At 46.9% G+C, this 21,986-nt stretch overlaps 1 protein-coding gene across 2 annotated transcripts in view; it reads left to right on the forward strand.

The window, feature by feature from the left end:
* Positions 1 to 721: 721 nt before the first annotated feature.
* The window catches only part of SRCAP (Snf2 related CREBBP activator protein), a 46,325-nt gene continuing 25,060 nt past the window's right edge, over positions 722 to 21,986 (forward strand). Inside the window, exons 1-10 of one of the 2 annotated variants that reach the window (XM_070944567.1) lie at positions 722 to 961; positions 11,741 to 11,814; positions 14,621 to 14,853; positions 15,114 to 15,356; positions 15,518 to 15,703; positions 16,061 to 16,201; positions 20,044 to 20,260; positions 20,486 to 20,769; positions 21,259 to 21,349; positions 21,451 to 21,540. In XM_070944567.1, the coding sequence (XP_070800668.1) occupies positions 14,809 to 14,853; positions 15,114 to 15,356; positions 15,518 to 15,703; positions 16,061 to 16,201; positions 20,044 to 20,260; positions 20,486 to 20,769; positions 21,259 to 21,349; positions 21,451 to 21,540 (1,297 nt within the window). In that variant the 5' untranslated portion in view covers positions 722 to 961; positions 11,741 to 11,814; positions 14,621 to 14,808. Of the gene's footprint in view, positions 962 to 11,740; positions 11,815 to 14,620; positions 14,854 to 15,113; positions 15,357 to 15,517; positions 15,704 to 16,060; positions 16,202 to 20,043; positions 20,261 to 20,485; positions 20,770 to 21,258; positions 21,350 to 21,450; positions 21,541 to 21,986 lie in introns of those variants that run through there. The other variant, XM_070944566.1, reaches the window with a different exon arrangement.

Genomic DNA, 21,986 nt, shown 5'->3' on the forward strand with positions numbered 1-21,986 from the left:
GATCTCTGAAGGGCCCCTTTGACTTGAGACAGTTGCTGGGTTCAAAAAGTCAAACCACAAGAATTAGCTAACTTCCTGGTACTATGTTAAAATGCAGAACTAAACCACATGGATCAGCGTGAAGGGAAGGGGGTGAGCCTAGCACGTAGGTGGTTTATTTCACAAATTTCCTGTTTTGCTACTATTGAAGGGTATAAAAATGTGTGTCTTAATCAGAACTTTGTTCAGAATGTAACAGATTAATTAATCTGTCTGAACCTATTTTGGCCAAAATAAAGTTTCTCTTGATTTCAAAATTCATCTCCTTTATTTTTCTGCAACATTTTTGGTGAGCCAGCCAGGTGAAGCGAGATTTCGCTAAGGGACGGAACGGAACACCTGGTGGCCGGATGGGACCGTCTTGCCCACCCTTCAGGCGCCACTGAGAGTTTTTCTCTTGAGTGATCCACCCCTCTTGGTATATGATCGTTACAGAACGTTTCGCCTTTCAGAAAACGTTCCCCGCAGCCTTTCGCGGAGTCTCAGCCAGTCCTCAATACGCTCTGTAGGAATCAACTTCCGGTTGAATCCTTTCCCACCCCCGTACCGCTCGTCTCCTCCTCGCGTAGGTCGAATTCTCGCGACACTTCAATGCCGAGGCCGGCGGTCGGAGGCAAGCAGTGGGAGGAGAGAGCGGGTTGGCCCTGGCGCCTGGTGGTGGCGGTCGCCATTTTCCCACGGCGGCTCGGGTCTACCTCGGCGGGGCCTGGTTAGGGATTCACAGCCGAGTGGAAGGGGTTAGCGACGTGTCGAGCAATACCGGCGGGGGCCACGCACAGGAAAAAGCCGACCGGGAGCTGCTTAGGAGCCACAGATGGCAGCAGATTCTATCCGACCGAGGCGGCGGCGCTGGGGCTGAGGTGGCGGCAGGAGGAGGCGGGGCAGGAGGCACCTCCCCTCTCTCCTCCCCCCTCCCACCGAGGTAAGATGGCGGACCGGCCGGGTCTGTACTCCTCTTGCTCACACCCACCTCTGTGGAGCGGTGCGAGACTGCGTCGAGTCGGGAGGGAAAAGTGAGGAAACAAATAAGAGCGTCCCCGTGCCCCCTTTCTCCCCCCTACCTCTAGAGGGCACGCTAGCGGAAGGAGCGGGAGGCCAATGAGAGCGCACGCGCTTCTTTAGCCAACGGCCGCTGCCGGCCTATTATTACTTCAGCCGTCGCCGTTCTCTCTTTCGCTTCCCCCGCCCGTTTCCCGGCAGCTCGTCTTTGCGGGCGCCGCGAATCCGGCCGACGGACCAGCCAACCAACGGCCGCAGCTTCCTTTGTGCGTGGGGGAGAGGGGCAGGTGGGGAATCTTGAGGGGACGGGGCTCGGGAGGGTCGGGGGCGCGTGGGTGGGAGGGTTTGAGGCGTCGGGAGGGGGTGAGGGGGAAGTGGGCGGGGATGGGGGGGACAAAGGGTTAAAGAGAGGGGGAGGGAGCGAACGGCGGCGAATTTAGGTTGAAAGAAAAAAAGTAAAGTGTCCTCGGGCCATGTTAAAAAAACGCGAGTACAATCTTGGGTGTTCAGGGAATCGGGTCAGAGAGGATAGGGGGTGCAAGTTTGGAGAGATTTAGGGTTTTTTCCAGGCCAGAGTGATTGCAAAGGTCTCAAGGCGTTGGGGGGGAGGGTTTATAGACACTGAAGTGTGAGGTAGCTTGGGCTGGAGTGGAGAAACTCTTATTTACTGCATGTCATCACTCGAGTGGAAAGGCTTGCGAGAAGGGGGAAGAGTCGTATGAACATGGAGCCTGAGGAGGGACATAAAGAAGATCAAGCTGATAGTACTGGAAATGAGGGGCTAAATCAAGAGTCCACGGTGGGAAAAAATAACAGTGAAGTGAACGAGGGGGCAGCAACATCATTTCCAGAGGCAGTTCAGTTAGAGGGGCAGGATCAGGAAATTTTGGGGGATGAGGGTGAATTAAATCAAGGAAGAGTTGATGTGTCTGAAGAAGAAGTAATGTCAGGCGAGGACAGAAATTATACTGAGGGTATGGCAGACCCAGATCCCGAGAAAGTAAAAACCGGGGGGGGGGGGCAAGTGTTGGGGAGCTGAAAAGTAATGCAATCGAAGAGGAATCTTGAGGAATTGGGAGGAGCAGGTCAGAAAGAGACTGGTTTATTTGTGAGTCCGTTAGCAGGAGAAGCAAAAGAAAAAACTCCAAAGGGGATAGATCAGTGGAAGAGAAAGGAGCATGATGAAAGGGATTGTTGAAGAGAGAATTCTAGAAATGAATGAAAAAGTTGATCCGGCAAATCAGGGTCAGAGAGAGAAAGAGGTTCATGCAGACACTGAAGGAAAGGCTGATTATTCACACAACTTGGATGAGAAGAGCATTAAAGAGGCAGCTGATAGGGAAGGCATGGCATTGAAGAAGGCTGAAGTATTAGCTTTAGACCAGAAGGATTCAGAGGGAGACACTGAAAAAGAGATTGTTGAAACCACCGAGATTCAGAAGGAGGATAAAGATTTATCAAGATTGGGTCAGAGAGGTAATTTAGAGATAACTAAAGAGGGAAAGGATGTAGCAGCAGATGCAACATCCATCAGAGACAGACTGAAGAATCTGTAGGATTAGGTATGGAGCAAAATAAGGTGTATACCAGGGGTGTCAAACTCAAGGCCTGTGAGGTGGTTTGATCTGGCCCACAATGAGGCAGAATCTGGCCCGTGTGGCAATCCTGGAAACTCTAAGGGCCCAGCCCGCGTCACTTCAGCCCAGCCTATGCCATCCCGGCATGTGTGCACAGGCCCAGTTCTCCATCACCACGTGCAGAGCAACTAAAGTAGTCTGGGACTATGGTAAAAAAAAAATAGTTCGGACCTTCCAACCTCGCGAGATCTTTTTTTTTCTGTGAGAAGTTGGAAGGTCTGAACTATTTTTTTTTACCGTAGTCCCACAGACTAGTTGCTCGAAAGGAGCTAGAAATGTTAGTAAAGGGATGTGGGTGGCAGGGGTGAGGGTTTGGCCTGGCTGAAGGGCCCTCAGGTAAGCCAGGGCGGGTGGAGCAGCTCTGCACCCCCTGCCTTGCTATGCCCCCCCCCCGCCTTGCTTCATTCTTTGTTCTTTGCAACTTCTCAAGCTGACAGCGGGGGGGGGGGGGGGGGACAGGAGCCACCTGAGCAGTCCTCCCCACTCAAGCAGTGGCGGGCTCTGCGGGACAGCAGGGCCTCTCATATCTCCGCCACTTGAGGGTGGTGGTGGTGGGGAGAAGTGTGGTGAGGGTTTGTGCCAGCCAGCCAGGCAAGGAGTAGGTCCGGTGGGGGTGGCTGTCTGGGGAGGGGGAATCATGGCTGCTCAGGTGGCTTCTGCTGCCAGCAGCTTGGGTGCCCGGCTCCATCCAAGCTGAAGAAAGCGGAAGCACAGCAGTGGGATTGCCCTCAAAGATCACTCCTTTTCCAAGCATCTCATTTGCATGCAAACTCCCCACTTGCACCCAGACAGGCTCCACAGGACAACAGGGTTTCATTCCTCCCCTGGTGCAGTGAGCTCTGGCAAGCTGGACGTGGATGCGAGGGTTTCGTTCAGTTGAAGGTTTGTTCCTGCCCTCAAACAGTAAGGCCCGCGGATACGAAGCCCTCTTGCCCAGTGCAAAAGTCCTCCAGCGGCTGCACTTGCAATTGGCTTGCAACACCTGAGTTCCACGTCCTCCCTCCTCCTCCTCCTGCTATGCCTGCTTCTGCCTCCTCTTCCTGATCCTTCCTGGCTTCCTCTTCGTCCTGCTACCTCTTCTTCCTTCCTTCGCTTCTTCCCCAGTTTCCTCCTCTCCCAGCACCACAACTGGGCTCGTGTTCCCTTCGCGCACCTCTCCAAGTTTGCAAGACAAACATGCAGCAGCCCAATTTGCAACCAGGTGCTGCCCCAAAGCCTTATTGGAGGGGGACCCTTCCAAGGTATGTGTGCGTGGGGATGTGTCTTTCTCAGAGTGCAAATAGGGGCAGGGAAAAGCTACCTTTCACCTTAAGCTCTGGGTCTCCAAGGGAATCCCTCTCTCCTTTTCCAAGACTGTTCGGCTCAGTTGCACTTCAACTGGAGTTTTTTGCTTTTGTTTTGATGCTCGAGGATGCCTCATGTGTTTTGGCAACATCGTGCTTGCTTTTCGTTGTTTGGTTTGGTGTGTGTGCTTAAAGGGCTTTCACTGCTTGCTCCAAGCCTTTGCAAGCTGAGGTGACTGCATGCTTTGGGTTTCTTTGCAAAGCGGCATTGTGCTATGCCAAGTTGGTTTGATCTCTTGGTTTCTTTTGAATGGTTTTCTCAGCACTTCCTCAACGTTCTGGATTTTCGGTTTGTTTTTCTGGAAGGGTGAGTTAGAAGTTGCTTAAAGTGAGTTAGAGTTGCTTAAAGCATTGTAAGCTGCCCTGAGTCTCCGGAGAAGGGCGGCATATAAATCGAACTAATAAAATAAATTGTCTCTTCTCCCCTGCCTTACTTCCCACTGTTGGAAGAAAAACTCCTGTGTTCCTTTCCCAGCTGGGACACACCACAGACACTGAGAAGAAATGGATTCAGAAGCCAGCTGCCAGAAAGTGGAATTCTTTTAATGTAGGAAGGCAAGAAGCAAAAAAGTGGCACAGCTCCAGCATTCCTGGCTTGCAAGAACCTTGGGAGTGTGAATCTGAGCCTTTTATGCTTAATTCCCCTTTGAAGCTCCTGCAGCTTGATGGGTTTTGATGTGTTTCTGATTGCCCTGGGTTTTGTTTTCCTGTTTTACTGGGTTAAACTTGGTCCCAGGTCTTTTGTTTTTTCTGTCCTTGGGGTTTAATCCTGTCAGGGGCAGGAAAAAGGGAGTTTCGGTTTAGCTTGGAGAGTTTATTTTTTAGCCTGATTCCCCTTATCTTAATGGCTCTACTTAAGTGTTTCTGTGGTCAGCTTTGTTATTTTTGTATGAAAGCCAAATCTGGCTCTAGGTTCTGCCTCAGTTCACCTTTCCAATAAACAACTGAGTCAGAAGATCATTTAAAAGCAGTTTATTAGGGTACCCTGATAAAGTGGGTCTCTCTATGAAAAAGGGAGAGAGAACCTCGAGCCCTATGTTTCCCTTCTTTTTATAGTTAACAAAATGCAAGAGGAAAGTTGATTGGACAGAATAAAAGTAACCTCCCCTTTGCATAGGAAATCAGTTACATGTAGTCAAGCATGTTACATATTTGTATCCCATAATATCACACATGTTCATTAAAATGAGGTCTGATGTCAGAAGGTGGGCTGCTGCTGGTTCGGACTGGTTCGGGAGAACCAGTAGTTCCGACGATCAGCTGACCCTGCCCCCGCCGTATCCTGTCCTATATTTCCTTCTTTCTGGCTCAGCTGATTTCCGCACCTGTGTTCTACTTACCGGGGCTGCTTTTTTTTTTTTTTTATAATTTGATTTATATGCCGCCCTTCTCCGGAGACTCAGGGCGGCTTACAATGCGTTAAGCAATATCCTTCATACTTTTGTATATTTATACAAAGTCAGCTTATTGCCCCCACAAACTGGGTCCTCAATTTACCTACCTTAGAAAGGATGGAAGGCTGAGTCAACCTTGAGCCTGGTGAGATTCAAACTTACAGTAATTGCAGACAGCTGGTGTTAATCACAATGCTATCAGTCTGCTGAGCCACCAGGTAAGCAGCTGAGCTTCAAATTGCTGTATTTTGAAAGCTGCGCACAAGTGTGTTAGGTGCGCATGCAAAGTGCGCGCTCACAGAACTGGTTGTTAAACCGGTTTCAGCCCACCACTGGGTGTAATTGTAAGGAAAAAGATTGTTTAGAGTTCACGAAAGAGATAAGCCAGACCCCAAGTTGTACTAACCAACTTTTCTTATCTGGAGGTAGTCTCCAGCTTGTTTATCAGTTTAGGAATGTTAAAAGCTAATAAATCTGAACATCATTTTAAAAAAGAGAAAATCAAATTAAAATACAAGGTAACTATGTTAGTTAACAAATAACAAAATCCATGTTATTTGCCCCTCATGTAACAGCCCAGGCTGCTCTGAGTTTTCCTTTCAGCTGGTGCTTCTTGGTTTTCTTAAAGGGGAAGGGCTGGCTTAAGTCTTTTGGCACTGCTTTAGTGGTTCCTGGCACTGTCCTTCCCACACCACTTTCTTAGAAGCAGAAAGTCACATGTCTAATCTGGAAGGAAATCACTGCTGAACCATCTCTCTCTCTCTCCCTCCCTCTCTCTCTGTCTCTCTCTCTCACACACACACACAGGTCCATGGAAAAATTGTCATCCATGAAACCGATCCCTGGTGCCAAAAAGGTTGTGAACCTCTGAATTACATAATGCAGGGTCCCTACAGGAGGGCCCTTTTAAGGATTAAGTATTAATAGAAAAGCAACTAACTTAGCTCTGTTCCTAAACGCTAAAGCTGTTGCACATAAAAAACAGAGGAGCTCTGATCAACTATCACAGCCACCATTTTGACAGTTTTGCTGTACTGTTGTCTGTGGACACCCCCAATAAATGCAAGCATGGGATAAACTGACCCTGGTTTGTTCTTTGTCTTTTAAGTGGCCACAAACTACTAGCAAAAGTGGCATTTGATTCCAGCAAGGAGGCATCAACAAATGTTTCCCCTTTTGCATTTGAGCATCAAGAAGGGACAGGAAAGGAGAAAAGGAAAGAGGAAAGACAAAAGAGGGGAAGAGAGCAAAGAAGGAAAGAGGGAAAGGAAGAAGAAAGAAGGAAGAGGAAAGGAAAAAGAAGGAAGTTATAATGAGTGGGAGGGAGGATCTGCCTTAGCACTTGGCCATCAGCTGCCCTGGTGGTCTCCCATCCTATCGCTGAGGATGCTTTGGTTACAAAGCCGTGTCTCCTCGTATGGAGAGGGAGTGGGCCTCCCTCTGACCCACACACTTTACCCACCCACGATGAGCAACCTGGCCAAGGACAGCAAGCACAGCAGCAGCCGCCTTGAGGAGGAGGTAAGCTCATCCGGGCGGCCCTTGGGGAAGGCTGGGCAGGGCTGGGCATTTGCCCTCCACTGCCCAGGGCTCCAGGCAGCCTGCACCGCTGTCCGGGAGTCCTGCGTGTGGCCTGAGAGGGATGGCAAGGCTCCTCTGGTGCAGGGGTCACCAACCTTTCGAACCCCAGGGACCACTAAATTCATAATTTAAAATCCCGTGGACCACTAATATGATATGCCTAATGACCAGATAGGTAGGTGTGGCTAGGTGGTCATGTGACTGGGTGGGCGTGGTCAACTTGATGTCACTCATGTTGTGGGGTGCCTCAACGGCCTCTACTTGCCTCACCACCCAGGCTCCCTAGGGCCCCAACAGGAAGCAGTTGTTGGAGCTAAGCAGCCACCACGAGAAAGAGTTGGCAAAACAGCTCAGTTCAAATTGGATCTGACCGAGAAGGAGGCTCAGCAGAAGCACCTCGCTCAGGACTATGAGCATAGGCTTTCCAAGCAGAGGGAAGACCTGCGGGAGTGCAAGGCCAGGTACCGGCACTTGGAGGCTCAGCGGGCTGAGATGGTCAGTCAGTTCCAGGCCATCATGCAGTTCCACTGGAACAAGGCCCTCCGGCTCTTCGCCACCAGCAGCACTTCCCTCCAGCCTTCGCCCAAAGCTCTGCACCAGGAGGCTGAAGCAGACCCCAAGTCGGAATTTCTTCCCCCCTCCAACCCACACAAGAAGACCCTGAAGGGGGAGACTCTCTGCAGCAACACAAATGTTCATTGCATGTATCCAGCCGAGGAGGCGTAGTTTGAGGACACCTGATTTAGTGCAATATAAAAAATGCAAACAATTTTTCTGCGGACCACCAAAATATTCTCACGGACCACCAGTTGGTGACCACTGCTCTGGTGGACAAGGGTTTGGCGCTCGCCCTGGTCTCGCCTTCCTTTGCTGTAGACAATAGATCCCACCAGGGCCACCACAGGCACACCCAGCCATGAGTGATGATGAGCTGGTCACACCCACCCTGGCCACCCCTATACCTCCACCCCAAGGTCAACCATAAGCCTGATGCAACCCTCAACGAAATCAAGTTTGACACCCCTGGTGTACACCAATGCTGAGGATGAGGAAATAGCTGGAGTAGAGCAGAGTTTAATTGCATGTGAAACAGAGACATCAGTAGAAACCCAGGAAAAACCTGAGGAGGCATTAGAAAATCTCAGGGAACCTGGAGAAATGACTGGAAAAAGATGCAACAATGGCTGAGGAGGAAGCCAGGCTGTTAGAAGCAAATTAAGTACAGGTTGAAGAGGCTAGGAAAGCACCAGAGGCAGAGGCTGGTCAGGTGGAGGCAGAGATTGGAACTGAAAAGAAAGATGCAGCAACAACACTGCATCAAACAAAGACTGAGAAGTTAGTTGAGGGAAGTCAGGAAGAAAGTGGGCAACCAGTGGGAGAACAGCTGGCTCCACTTGGGTACGTGCCGACATGTTGCTCCTAATAAATAACTGGATTTCTTTTGAAACTTGGCTCAAGGCTCATGAATTAATTAGGGTATCCGTCGGAACCCTGACAGCAAATGTAGTGACATTAACAGTGGTTGATGCCAAAGCGAAATATTTGCAAGAATCAAGTGATTCTTTTGAGGCGAGAATTGGGAAAGTGACTGAAGAAGTTGTGATGATACCAGTTGAAGATAAAATTGAGGATTTGCTGGAGATAAGGGAAGTAGTAATGGGCAAAAGATTTAGCTGCCATGGAAGCAGAGAAGGGGGCTGTTGAGAAGGTGAGAGCAGAAGATGTATCATTAGCAGTAGTTGAAGTTAAGGTTGAAAATTTGGTTGACATTAATGAAATACAGATGGGAGAGGACATGGCACTAAATGTAGAATCAAAGGGAGAGACTGTAGAGTTGATTGCAGAGAAAGATGTAGGAGAAGCAACAGAAGCACCAGAGAGTATAAGTAGAATACAAGAAGAAATGCCTCTTGATAGTAATGGAAGAAATACCCATGCAAATTCAGGATAAGAGAAGTAAAGAAAAGACTGAATCAGAGATGATTTTTTTTTAAAATTTGATTTATATGCCGCCCTTCTCTGGAGACTCAGGGCGGCTTACAATGTGTTAAGCAATAGCCTTCATACTTTTGTATATTTATACAAAGTCAGCTTATTGCCCCCACAAACTGGGTCCTCATTTCACCTACCTTAGAAAGGATGGAAGGCTGAGTCAACCTTGAGCCTTGGAGATATTCGAACCAGCAGTAAATTGCAGGCAGCTGTGTTAATAGGGTGCTTAGACCACTGTACTATCAAGGCTCTTGATTGAAGAGAAAGTTGAAGATTTGAAACAACCAGAACAAAGGCCAGAAGAACAAGTAGAAGAGAGGGAAGGCGAACAGCTGGCATGATTGATAAAGTGGAAACTGGAGAATTAGAGATGGCATTAGCAATTAATCAGAATGAAATAATGAAAAGCCTGAGGCCATCTCAGGAAAAGGCAGAGATTGCTGTCATAGATGCTGTGGGGGAAAAATTACCATCTCAGGAAAAGGTTTTAGTCTGGAGTCCAGAATTGGAAAGACCAACTCAAGAGATAGCAGGGGTGGGCTCCAGAGAAGGGACATCCAGATCATATAAGCAAGAGGATAAACTAAGCCGAGAACCTATTGCAGAATTGGTGAGAATTGGCCAGGAAAGGAGAGATTTGGGCTTAGGTCAAGTAGAATTATTAGAAACTAGCATAAAGCTCACTGAAGAATTAGGTAAATTGGGTAGTGAAGAACAAAGTCACAAAGTGAAAGGTAAAATAATTCTAGGCGTGGCAGGGCTAATAAGACAAGGACCAATTCAAGTAACACCACATAGGACCGTTTAGGTTAGCAGGAGGCTATAAGAGTGTTGGCACATGTAGCTCCAGGATTAATTGTAACTGGTTTGAGGAAGCCTGAAGGAAAGAAACTAACAAAATAAGATCATATGCAGTTGGACACGAGGACATTAGAACAAAGATGCGATTAGCTGAACGGGGGCATTTCGGAGTAAGCATGAGGTCAAATGAAGCAATGGTCTTCATGGGTTACCGAATTGGGCGGGAAATAATGTCTTGCTTGTCAGAGGCAGAGAAGAGGATGGTGAAAATTCAGCTGCCTGAGTTAGAGGAGATTGGGAAAAAGCCTGCAATAAAACAGGTAGAGGTACCCAGGCAGGAACAGGAAGTGAGGAAGAAAGAGATACAAGAAATTAATGCCAATGAAGTAGCAAGGCATCATCTAGAGGAACTGCCAACAGCATGGCTTGGTAGACCGTTGACACGAGATTATACAGCACAAGAAAGTTCTGGGTGGACTACAGGCATAGGGCCAGGACATGGGTGTATTTCAAGGTCACTTCCCGCAGGAATAAAAGAAAGAATTAACTTGATGGTGATGGGTGAGAGTGCAACAAAACCAGCAGCACAGAGTCTTGACCCATTAAATTTTCGAATGAGAAGAAGGATACTTGACCTTGCAAGCAAGTCTGCCAATGTGCATTTGTTAAATTTATTTATTTATTAGTTTGATTTATATGCCGCCCTTTTGTATATACCTGCTTAGTAGGGCTTTTTGCCCCCCCCCCCCGTGGTGTTCTATTTTATACAAAGTCAGCTTATTGCCCCCACAAACCGAGTCCTCATTTTACCTACCTCGGAAGGATGGAAGGCTGAGTCAACCTTGTGCCTGGTGAGAATTGAACTTGCAGTAATTGCAGGCAGCTGGCAGCTAAATACTACTTCCACTGCACCACCATGAGATATTGAGGCCAAGACCACCAGGTTCTCGACTTGGTGTTGCAGATCAGAAGGTTCATGAGGAAGGAAGTCCTAGCCTGATGACTGAAAGGCAAAGTCCTGGTTTGTTTACAAGGAAAAAAGAACTAAAAGATTGGAGGGATGGGGTGATGGGACTAGCAATCAGGAGATACAATGCAATGAGACTCACTGTGGGGCGAAGGCCCAATTGGTTTGCACATAAAGGGGAGGAAGTTAGCTGAGGATTCATATGGACCTGCAAGTAGCTCCCATAAGGTGAGTTCCATTTTGGGACATGTTGAAAGAAGAGTGTTAACAATGGCACAGCAGGTAACAAATGAGAGAGTACCAGGTTTGGAACTGGGTGGACAAAGTCTGGCTGAGGTACTGAAGGAGGATATGGAGTTAGCAAGGTCAAAGAAAGGTGAGAAATTTTCAAGGTAACTGGTGAAAGAAATTATGCAATGAGTTTAGGGATATTGGATTGTTTTAAGAATTAGTGGAAAAGCAGAGAATGTATAGAGAATAGTGCAGTTTAAGAGCAAAGTTTCAGGTTGAGAGGATTTACCAGTATATATTTGTCAAAGGAATAGAGAAAGATGAAAGGCCAAGACGATATAAGTAACAGTGTATTGACACTTCAGGAACAAAGGGAATGAAATGAAACAAGGATAAAAATTGACCTTGAGAAAATTGGTGATTTGGATCATCTGGGATTTGTGGCTGTGAGTGAAAGGTAACTAAAATCTTTCAGAAAGGAAGAAAAATTGTCTCTGGAACATTTAGTAGCATCTCAAACAGGTTCTTGCCTTTTCTCATAGGCTTGGATTTGGTAGCTGGTGTTTACATTAAATGTCTCCATCATGACCTGTAGTCAAGCTATTCCTGTGCTGTCTGCATTACAATTATGGAGAAACAGCCTTTTGCTAGTGCTTCGAAGAGAATTAAAAAAAAAATAGAGCAAGGCTCAAGCAAAAAGAATAAATGTTTGTAAAACATGGCATTCTCTGCCCTGGATTGACCTTTTCTTTTCAGGAGTAGTCTTTCTCTGGAAAGCGAAACCCTGGAAGTACAGTCTGAAAAGCAAGTGGAATTCTCAGCTCAAACAGGTACAGCTGAAATTTTTAAAAAATAGTGAACATGGAAACAGAGCATTTGTATAAGCATGCTAAGGAAGTACTTGATTACCATATCTTCCTAAAAATAAAGTTAGATGCAGTTTGTTTCTGTATCTCATACAGGATAAGTCCTCAACTTACAACTGATCACTTAGTGACCATTCAAAGTTATGACAGATCCCCCCCAAAAAAGTACGACTCAGATTCAAATTTCTGATGGCCACCCTCCCTCTTCCTATTGTCACATGATTTCATTTTGGGTGCCTGCCTGGTAACCGGCCCACATTTACAACCGTTTGCAATGTCCCGCAGTTATGTGACTGCAGGGTGGATTAAATCACAATTTAAATCACTAGTAAAAAGGATTGATTTAAATCAACTCGATTTAAATCATAATTTTTAAAGAGCAACTGTCATCTCTGTCCCACAGCAGCTCCTCTGACCCACTATTGACTCACCCGACAGTCTCAATATTGCAGAATACACAGCCTCATGCTACATAACTAAGCTCCATTTCATGCTGAATAAACTAAATTATTAATGTATCTTAAATAGAAAATTATCTTTAGATAGATTTTTACTCCAAAAGCATTTTATTAAAATAAATTTGATTAAAAAAAAATCCAATTTAAAATTTAAAAATCCTCTTTTTTATTTAAAAAAAAATCATCAACTTTTATCCACCCTGTGTGGATAAACAAAGTTCCAACATTTTTGCGGGAAAGCAGTATTTACTTCTAATTTCTGACAAAATGCCCTTTGCAGACAATGGGATTGCTTTACGACCACTGAGTTTGTTTAATAAACCTTGCAAAAAATGTTATGAAATCAAGTTGCTCATATGGGTGCCTCACAACCATCATGACATACAACAGAAATTTGGAGTTCCATTACAGTCGTAAATTGAGGGCTATGTATATTAGATTTTGCTTGCTGTGATATGCAGGAGAGTATACTAGGAACTATTGCAGTCAAAAGGCAGGAAATGTATTTGATAAATCTTAACTAACGCACACATTGATGTATTGCGAACACTCTCAAGTTTGAAGCTGCACATTTCCTCATAATGGGAAAACACATTTTCTTGGGAAATTTCTGTTGGAAAAAGATGGTGTGGTATCAAAATTCTCTTTTTGTGTTTCGTTACATTGCGGTTACGTTTTAAATCATAACATATAGGTCTGTGATGGACAACCTATGGCACGCATGCCACAGGTGGCACACAGAGCCCTCTGGGCACGCGAGCTGTCGCCCAGCTCAGCTGCACCACACATACGCGCGCGCCTCCCGCCAGCCAGCTGATTTTTGGGTCTCTGCCATGCGTGCGCGGGGGGGACCATGCAGGAGACACATGCATATGCGTGGGGGGTCATGCACGCTTGCATGGGGTGGGGGGAGTGGGGGGGGTGCGGTCCCCCCAGCCCGTTTTTGGTCCCAGGAGGCTGCAGGGAGGCCTACTAGGCCCAAAACGGGGCATGGGGAGGCCACACGGACATGCATGTGGGGTGGGGGGCACGGGGGAGCATCTAGTGCACATTGCATTATGGGTGTCAGCACGCACGTGTTCGAGCTGTCGCACGTGTGCTTGCTTTTGGCACACAATGACAAAAAGGTTAGCCATCACTGATGTAGTTCTCAACTGATGACCATTTAACAACTATTCGAAGTTATGGCAGTGGTGAAAAAAGTGACTATGACCGGTCCTCATACTTACAACCAGGTCATATGATTGTCATTTACAACCATCTTCCCAGGGGGCTTCCAATAGGCAAAGTCAATGAGGAAAGCCGGATTTGCTTAACAACTGCATGATTTGCTTAACAACTGTGGCAAAAAAACCTTGTAAAATCAGGTGGAGTTCACTTAATGACTATATCGCAGTGATGGCGAAACTTTTTGGCACCGAGTGCCCAAACTGGAATGTGTGCACATGCGCATGCCAGAGTGCTGGAAACCCGAAGACCAGCCGGCCAGTGCGCATGCACACGCTGGCTGGCTGGTCTTTGGGTTTCCGGCGCACGCATGCGCGCCAGCCAGCTGGTCTTCATGCGCGCCGGAAACCTGAAGACCAGATGGCCGGCGTGCACATGTGCACTGGCCAGCTGGTCGTCGGGTTTCCGGTGCTCCGGCATGCATGCGCCGGAAACCAGAAGAGCAGCTGGCGACGCCATGCGTGCCCACAGAGAGGGCTCTGCGTGTCACCTCTGGCATGCGTGCCATAGGTTTGCCATCGTGGCTATATTGCTTAGCAACAGGAGTTCTGGTCCCAGTTTTGGTCATAAGTCAAGGACTACATATATTCAGCTATTTTTTGCAAAGGTACAGAGATGAGAAAGCGGTGAGCTATGAACAAAATTGTTATTACAATTTTCAGAGCTATGGAACAGCACAGTAATAATAAACATTGATTTTTAAAGCACTCATATGTTCAGAGAGCTATGCAAGCAGCTAAATTAAAGAAACAAATACAGATGATTTAAAGGTGCATCTATAAAAACTGAAAGAGAAGTAACAATGTATTTTGGGAGAGAAACTTTCTCAAATTTTAAAATAATCCCCAAAGAATTAAGTTGGCCTTACAGAGAGTGCATTCACTTTTCAAGACCTTTTCCTACACTTTTTTCCAATTACATTAAATGCTATTGGCAGAAGTCAAATTGTTTTGTCTTAACTGGTTAATTGTACTTTTTTTTTTTTTTATTAAAAAAAAAGCTCTTTGATATGTGCATCAGTTTTGAAAGATTTTCAGTTTGGCTGCAATCGTTAAATGCTGATTTCTGTTCATGAATTTCTTCAGCTAATTCTGAGTCAGGCAGACCCGAGCGCAGGCTGGGCTGCCCAGGAACCCAGGAGCTGGACGGCTTGTCCCAGTGGCTGACTGACCAGAATGAGGCCGGTTTGCAGCATGCACTGGAACTGGACGCCAGCACTACAACCTCAACTGAAACTATTGGGACAAGAGGCAAAGAGCAAGAGCGAATTAAAATGCAGAGCAGTCTTCCCCGACAACACCACATGCTGCACGCACAGGTAGAGTTGGAGGTGAGAAGCACCCATGTGCAAATCCCTCTGGATTAGCCAAGTCTGTCTGTGGATTTTCAGTGATATATTAAGATAATGTGAGTCGCATTGTAGGGAGCAGCTTTTTGGCAAACCAAAGGAAGTTCTTCTCTGAGACCTCACCTAGACTTATTTCTGGAGTTACTATATTTTAATGATTGAGGGCACTGTGATAATCCTTGCTGTTGATTTCTCCTTCCATGCTTTTCATATTACATTGCGTGCTTCAGACTACATCAGACAAAATGACAGGCAGCAATCCAGTGTCACCAGCCTCTTCAGGCTCTCCTGCCTCAAGTGGGAGCATCTCACCATCACATCTCACCCACGACTCTTCTTTGGACAGTTACCTAAGTTTTGATGGTCCCAAGTCGCAGAACAGAGCCCTGGTATCATCTGGGATATACATCTCCCCTGATCCTGCGAGCATGTGGGACAAGACACAAGCAGAGATTGCTGAGCAGGCAAAGCATGTAAGCTCTTGTCCAAACCATTGGACTATTTTAGCCATCTTTCTGTTGGGCATAAGCATCTGCAATCTAAGATAGTAGGGTAACCCTGAAGATAGTAGGGTAGCCCTGAGCCTTTCAGGAAGCATGTGAATGAACTACCTGACTTGGTTACTCTGTTTTAGGAAGCAGAAATTGAGAATCGCATTGCAGAAATGAAGAAGGAAGGATTCTGGTCTTTGAAAAGGCTTTCAAAGGTGCCTGAGCCAATTCGGCCCAAAGTGCACTGGGATTATCTTTGTGAGGAAATGCAGTGGCTCTCTGCTGACTTCGCTCAAGAACGTCGCTGGAAGAGGGGTGTTGCCAGGAAGGTGGGTTCTGGCATCTTTAAACTGTCCCTTCTCCAGATTTTTTCAGCTGGTTTCCATCCATCCATCCATTCCTATCTTTATACTTTTTAGAAACAAGTACCATGTAATGGAATGCTTCTTAACTGTTTCATGGCTCTTACGGGATTTCTGGCGTTTTGTATAACCTAGCAGCTAAGTGATGTAATTGGTGCTATTTCAACTGGCTAGTGCACAGTATGGCTATAAGATTTCCCTCCAGAAAACCTCCAGCGAACTAATGTTTCCTAAAATATGGTCCAGGATAAGGTGGAAAACATGGCCACATGTGATGGATTTTGGTCACTTGGACCTGCTGTCTTTCTCCTCTGTGGCATACAGGTTGTGCGCATGGTGATCAGGCACCACGAGGAACAGAAGCAGAAAGAAGAACGAGCCAAACGCGAGGAGCAAGCCAAGTTGCGCCGTATTGCTTCTTCCATTGCCAAAGAGGTCAAGCAGTTCTGGAGCAACGTTGAGAAGGTGTGTGAAACCCTTGTACAGAGTCAGGAAAAGTGTGTGTACATCTTGATAGCCTAAATCAGGGGTGTCAAACTCTATTTCATTGAGGGCCACATCAGGGTTGTTTGACTGTGTGGGGGCGTGGCAAGGGTGGACATGGCCAGCTTGACGTCACTCGTGTTGGGGGCACCTGTGGTGGCCAAGTGCTAAGGCTTGGGGACTTCAACCTGCCTACCCTGGGCGGGGTGTCGGGGGTGGCTTGGGAGTTCATGGCTTCCTTTTTTTTTTTTTAATTTGATTTTTATTATAACATAGTGATACATTCAATACATTTTCGGTTCATTGGTGCAATTATATACATATATACATCTACATGCATTATTACTTGTCTTTTATTTGATATTGTTTCTTAAAGCTAGATTTAATTTCAAAACACTTAAAGATAATAGTGCTCAAATCTCTAAGACTAAATGTAATACTGTTCATATGGATTTTGTTAATTAATTAATATTTAATCTCTATTTCCTTCTTTATTTCTTTTCCCCATCCATTCGTACCACATGTCCCACACGCTATAAAATTCCGAATCTTCTCTGTCATTAATTTCTGAAGTCAGTTTGTTCATTTCGGCGCACTCCAATATTTTTCCGGGAGTTCATGGCTTCCATGGCAGCCATGGACCTGACTCAGATTATTCAAGGCCCGACCCATGAGGGGGGTCACACACCCAATCTTGTTTTTATCTCGGAACAGTGGCGGGTTGAGTTCGGTGGGGGAGAACCTACTATTTACCCCCGTCATGGACCGATCACTATCTCCTTCGGCTAGGCTTCCAGTATGCCACCCCTCCTCACTGGGATGCGGGACCGACCACCTGGTTCCGCCCCTGGCGCCTGATGGACCCAGAGAGGTTCCAGGTGGAACTGGGGACGATACCTCTCTCTCTCCCACGCCCCGGCTGCGACCCGGTGGATGCCTGGGATAAGGCGGCTGCCGGGGCTCTCGACCGGGTCGTGCCTTTGCGGCCTCTGACTTGGCACAGATCCCGGTTGGCTCCGTGGTTTACGGGGGAGCTCCGGGAGATGAAGCCGTAGGAGAGGCCTAGAGAGCTGTTGGAGAGCCAGCTGTTCCGAATCTGACCATGTCCGGTTAAGGTCGTTTACACGATCTTACCTAGTGGAGATGGCAGCGGCGAAGCATCGTTACTTCTCCGCCCTCATCGAGTCCGCAGATAATCACCCGGCTGCCCTGTTTAGGGTGTCCCGCTCCCTCTTGAATCAGAGGGAGGGGGAAGACCCTCTGCAGGGACGAGCCGAGGAGTTTAGTCAGCATCTGCTGGACAAGATCGCTCAGATTCGGGATGGCTTGGACCCCGACTGGACAGGGTCAGACGGTGGGGAGGCGGCGGGTCTTGTCATTTGGGAGGAGTTCAATCCTGTCACCCCGGAGGAAGTGGACAGGATCATGGGTAAACTGAGTGCGACCACGTGTATATTGGACCCGTGCCCCTCCTGGCTGGTTTATTCGGCTCAGGAGGTGTCATGTGACTGGATCCAGGCAGTGATAACTGCTTCATTGGGTGAGGGAAACTTTCCTGCCGCCTTGAAGGAGGCGGTGGTTAGGCCCCTCCTCAAGAAACCTGCCTTGGATCCAGCTGTCTTGAATAACTTCCGTCCGGTCTCCAACCTTCGCTTTCTTGCGAAGGTTGTTGAGAGCGTGGTGGCGCGTCAGTTCCCGGTGGCCCTGGATGAAGCGAAATACCTCAATCCGTACCAATCGGGTTTCAGGCCCCACTACAGCACGGAGACAGCATAGGTGAGATCATCCGTGGCTTCGGGGTGAGGTATCATCAGTACGCTGATGATACCCAGCTTTTTATATCCACCCCGAACCAACCCAGTGATGCTCTCGACGTGATGTCCCGTTGCCTGGAGGCGGTACGGGTCTGGATGGGGAGGAACAGGCTTCGGCTCAACCCTGCCAAGACCGAGTGGCTGTGGGTACCGGCATCCCGGTCCGATCTCGAGGTTCCATCTTTGTCTATAGGGGGTGAGGTGTTACCCCCGGTAGACAGGGCACGCAACTTGGGTGTCCTCCTGGATTCACGGTTGAGTTTAGAAGATCATATAACGGCTGTGACCAGGGGGGCGTTTGCCCAGGTTCGCCTGGTGCGCCAGTTGCACCCTTATTTGGACCGGGATGCCCTACGCACAGTTACTCATGCGCTAGTCACCTCCCGTATTGACTACTGTAACACTCTCTACCTAGGGCTGCCCTTGAGGACCATCTGGAGACTCCAGCTGGTACAGAATGCAGCCGCGCGGGTCGTGATGGGTGGTTCCTGATACGCCCATGTTACACCTCTCCTGCGTGACTTGCATTGGTTGCCGGTTGCCCTCCGGGTGAGATTTAAGGTACTGGTGATGACCTATAAAGCCCTTAATGGCTTAGGCCCAGGATATTTGTCGGACCATCTGCAACCAGCAACAGCTCCCCATCGCCCGGTGCGTTCTCACAGGGAGGGCCTACTTAGGGTGCCGTCGGCTAGACAGTGTCGACTGGCGACCCCTAGAGGTAGAGCTTTCTCTGTGGGTGCTCCCACCCTCTGGAACCAACGTCCTCTGGGGCTCCGGTTGGCCCCTGACCTCTGCACCTTCCGCCGCGATTTAAAGACATGGTGGTTCAACCTGGACTGGGGGGGTTAACATGTATTTTAATATGTTTTATTGGATATTTTATTGTTGTGAGCCGCCCTGAGTCCTATGGAGATAGGGCGGCATATAAATAAAATAATAAATAAATAAATAAATAAATAAGGCAGGACTTCTCCCTCCCTCCCTCCCTCCCTTGCTATCTTCCCATCTTTTGCTTTGTCTTTCCTCTTTCCCTTTCTACTTTCCTGTCCTTTCTTGCATGCTCAAATGCAAAAGGGGAAACATTTCTTCTTTTGTTTTGTTTTTAGTTTGTTTTGTTAGCCCTCTGCCAGTGAAAACTGAGCCCGGGAGGGCCGCATGCGCCCCCCCCCCCCCCGGGAGCTCTGTTTTTGCTGGCAAAGTCACTGCGGGATGGTCCTTTACTGTTTCCAGGGTGGCCCCACGGGCCAGATCTAAGCACCCCATGGGCCAGATGCAGCCTACGGGCCTTGAGTTTGACACCCCTGGCCTAAATATATAGGCAAGTACATGCCAACCCATTTTCCATGTCATATTGAATTTATTCTTATTTTATGTGTCTAATCAAAAATGTTAAAAATGTATGCATGAAATATCTGGTCCTTTACACCATAGTGTTACTTTTGCCTATTATTATAGCTATATCCCACCATCCCTCCAAAAACTCAAGGCAGTGCATGTAGGGATTTCTCCTCATTTTTATCCCCTGACCAATTCCATGAGACGGGCTGAATTGGGGGATAGCCACTCAGTAAGTTCCCATTTTCAGATAGGTTTATAGTCTCAGTCCAAGTTCAAAACCACACTGGCCTACTCTTAAAATTTGCACTGGAGATATTGTCCTAAGGTAATTGGATTCGTTTTTTTTTTTTTTAAATCTGATGAACAGAATAACAGAATTGGAAAGGACCTTGGAGGTCTTCTAGTCCAACCCCCTGCTCAAGCAGGACCCTATAACATTCCAGACAAATGACTATCTCTTCTTATTAGCAAAATTGCTTTTGAACTGTGAGAAGAAATCAAGCCTGTTTTTCTATTCTCATGGTTGCAGAGGAAAAGATGGCTGCAATTATGCCTAATAATATTCTGCTGAAGATGCAGTTTGGTATTTCTTAACTCAAGCCACTCAGTCGTTTCAAACCATGAGATGGGAAGCATATAAACTTAAATAAATAAATAAACAAATTTCAGGTTGTGCAATTCAAGCAGCAGTCACGTCTGGAGGAAAAACGGAAAAAAGCACTGGATCTGCAGCTGGATTTTATAGTGGGCCAGACAGAGAAATATTCCGACTTGCTAACCCAAAGCCTCAATGAGACTCTTCCAGTTCCCAGCAAGACCAGTGGCTCCCATGCTGGCTCTACTGCTTCTAGTCCACCTCCCCCTGCTCAGCTCATGGAAGATGAAGGTTAGTTTCCTCAACTCTGTTCTTTGAACTTGCCAATTCCTGACCCACTTAGTATGGCTTCTGTCTCAAGCCACACCTTGCCACTTAAAGACATTTGCTTTGTTAGAAATGGTATTCACTTCCCAGGGATGGGGTGTGGGATTTCAATGTCCATTCCCGACCCCCAAATCTAGCGTTGGTTTTGTGATTTGAAAGGCGTTGCAGCTGATCCTTTTTCTCTGGCAGACAGGGATTTTCAACCCCATGAAGAGTCAGATGACGAGGAGACAATTGAAGTTGAGGAACAACAGGAAGGGAATGATTCAGAAACACAGCTGCGGGAGATTGAGCTGCTAAAGCAGGAAAGTGAGCTGCCCTTAGAGGAGCTTCTCCAGACATTGCCACCCCAAATCTTAGAAAATTCCTTCAGTGTATGTCCTTGTGCCTCCAGCTCTGACAATGATGATGAAGAGGGTGAGAGTGAAGAGGAAGCTGAGCACGAGGAAAGTCAGACCTCTGAGACACTAAAGGTATCCTTCAAGTCAAATCTTGAGCTGGGAAAGTAGGGTGCTATGTATTTATAGGCTGGGATTAAAAGAATCCAATCGCTCATTTTTAAAAGTTATACTGTGCTGTGGTGGCACAGTGGTTAGAATGCAGTAGTGCAGGCTAATTCTGCCGACTGCCAGCAGTTTGATTCTCACAGGTTCAAGGCTGACTCAGCCTTCCATCCTTCCAAGGTTGGTGAAATAAGGACCCAGATTGTTGGGGGCAGTATGCTGACTCTGTAAACCCCTTAGGGCTGTGAAGCGGTATATAAGTCTAAGTGCTATTGCTATTTCACTGGTACCCACAATTGCTGTTTGCCAAGAAGCATCAATTACATATGCGGCTTAAAATAGAAGTTTTTTAAAAAACGAGATCTCTTTTTAAATTTCAATGTTCTGATCTACTGTCATATGCCCATGTGCAACAGAGAGCTTTCTGCCTCTTGAAGCCTTTTCCCTCCTTCTACTCAGCAGGAGAAACTCAAAGCTGTCACTCAGAGGAATAAGAAACCTTGGAAACCTGATGAAGAAGATGAGGAGTTTACGGCCAATGAAGAAGAAGGTAAGCATGCTATTTGGGGTCATGGGTTGACTGAATGTAATGAGAATCGGGATGAGGTTAGGATTGCAATCCAGTAATATAGGAAATCTTTTCTCTCCCAGCCGAAGATGAAGAGGAAACGATAGATGCTGAAGAAAAGCTGGAAGGAAATGTGGATCACAGCAAAGAACTGGATGATCTGGCCAAGGAAGGTTCGAATAGAGATTGTAGATTGGGATAGCAAATGGGGATTAGGAGTTGGATTCCATGATCCTTCAGAACAATAATTACTGAATTGTGCTTCTGAATGTTTGCTGGCTCTATGAACCATAATTCCTAGAATTTGGTGAAGCAGGGAGGGTCAGATTAAGCACCAACACAGTACTGTATGTCTTGGAGTACTTCTTCCACAAAAAAAGTGTTGTCACAAACCTTTTTATTAACTTTATTGAGCTGGCTCTTTTTTTCCCTTTAATCTCTTTTTGGAAGCATTAAAATCATCCATTATACATACATATTCATAATCCAATTCTAAAATGTTTCTGTGTAATCTCTGATAAAATTCTTCTTGTTTTTCATTTGGTGCATATATTGCTATCAAAAGTATGTTTAAAGTTCATTTTTATTTCCACCATCAGAATCCTGCCCTCTTCATCCT

Source organism: Pituophis catenifer, unplaced genomic scaffold (genome assembly GCF_029215685.1).
Source record: "Pituophis catenifer annectens isolate HBS135680 unplaced genomic scaffold, rPitCat1.0.hap2 SCAF_5, whole genome shotgun sequence".
Classification (NCBI taxonomy): domain Eukaryota; kingdom Metazoa; phylum Chordata; class Lepidosauria; order Squamata; family Colubridae; genus Pituophis; species Pituophis catenifer.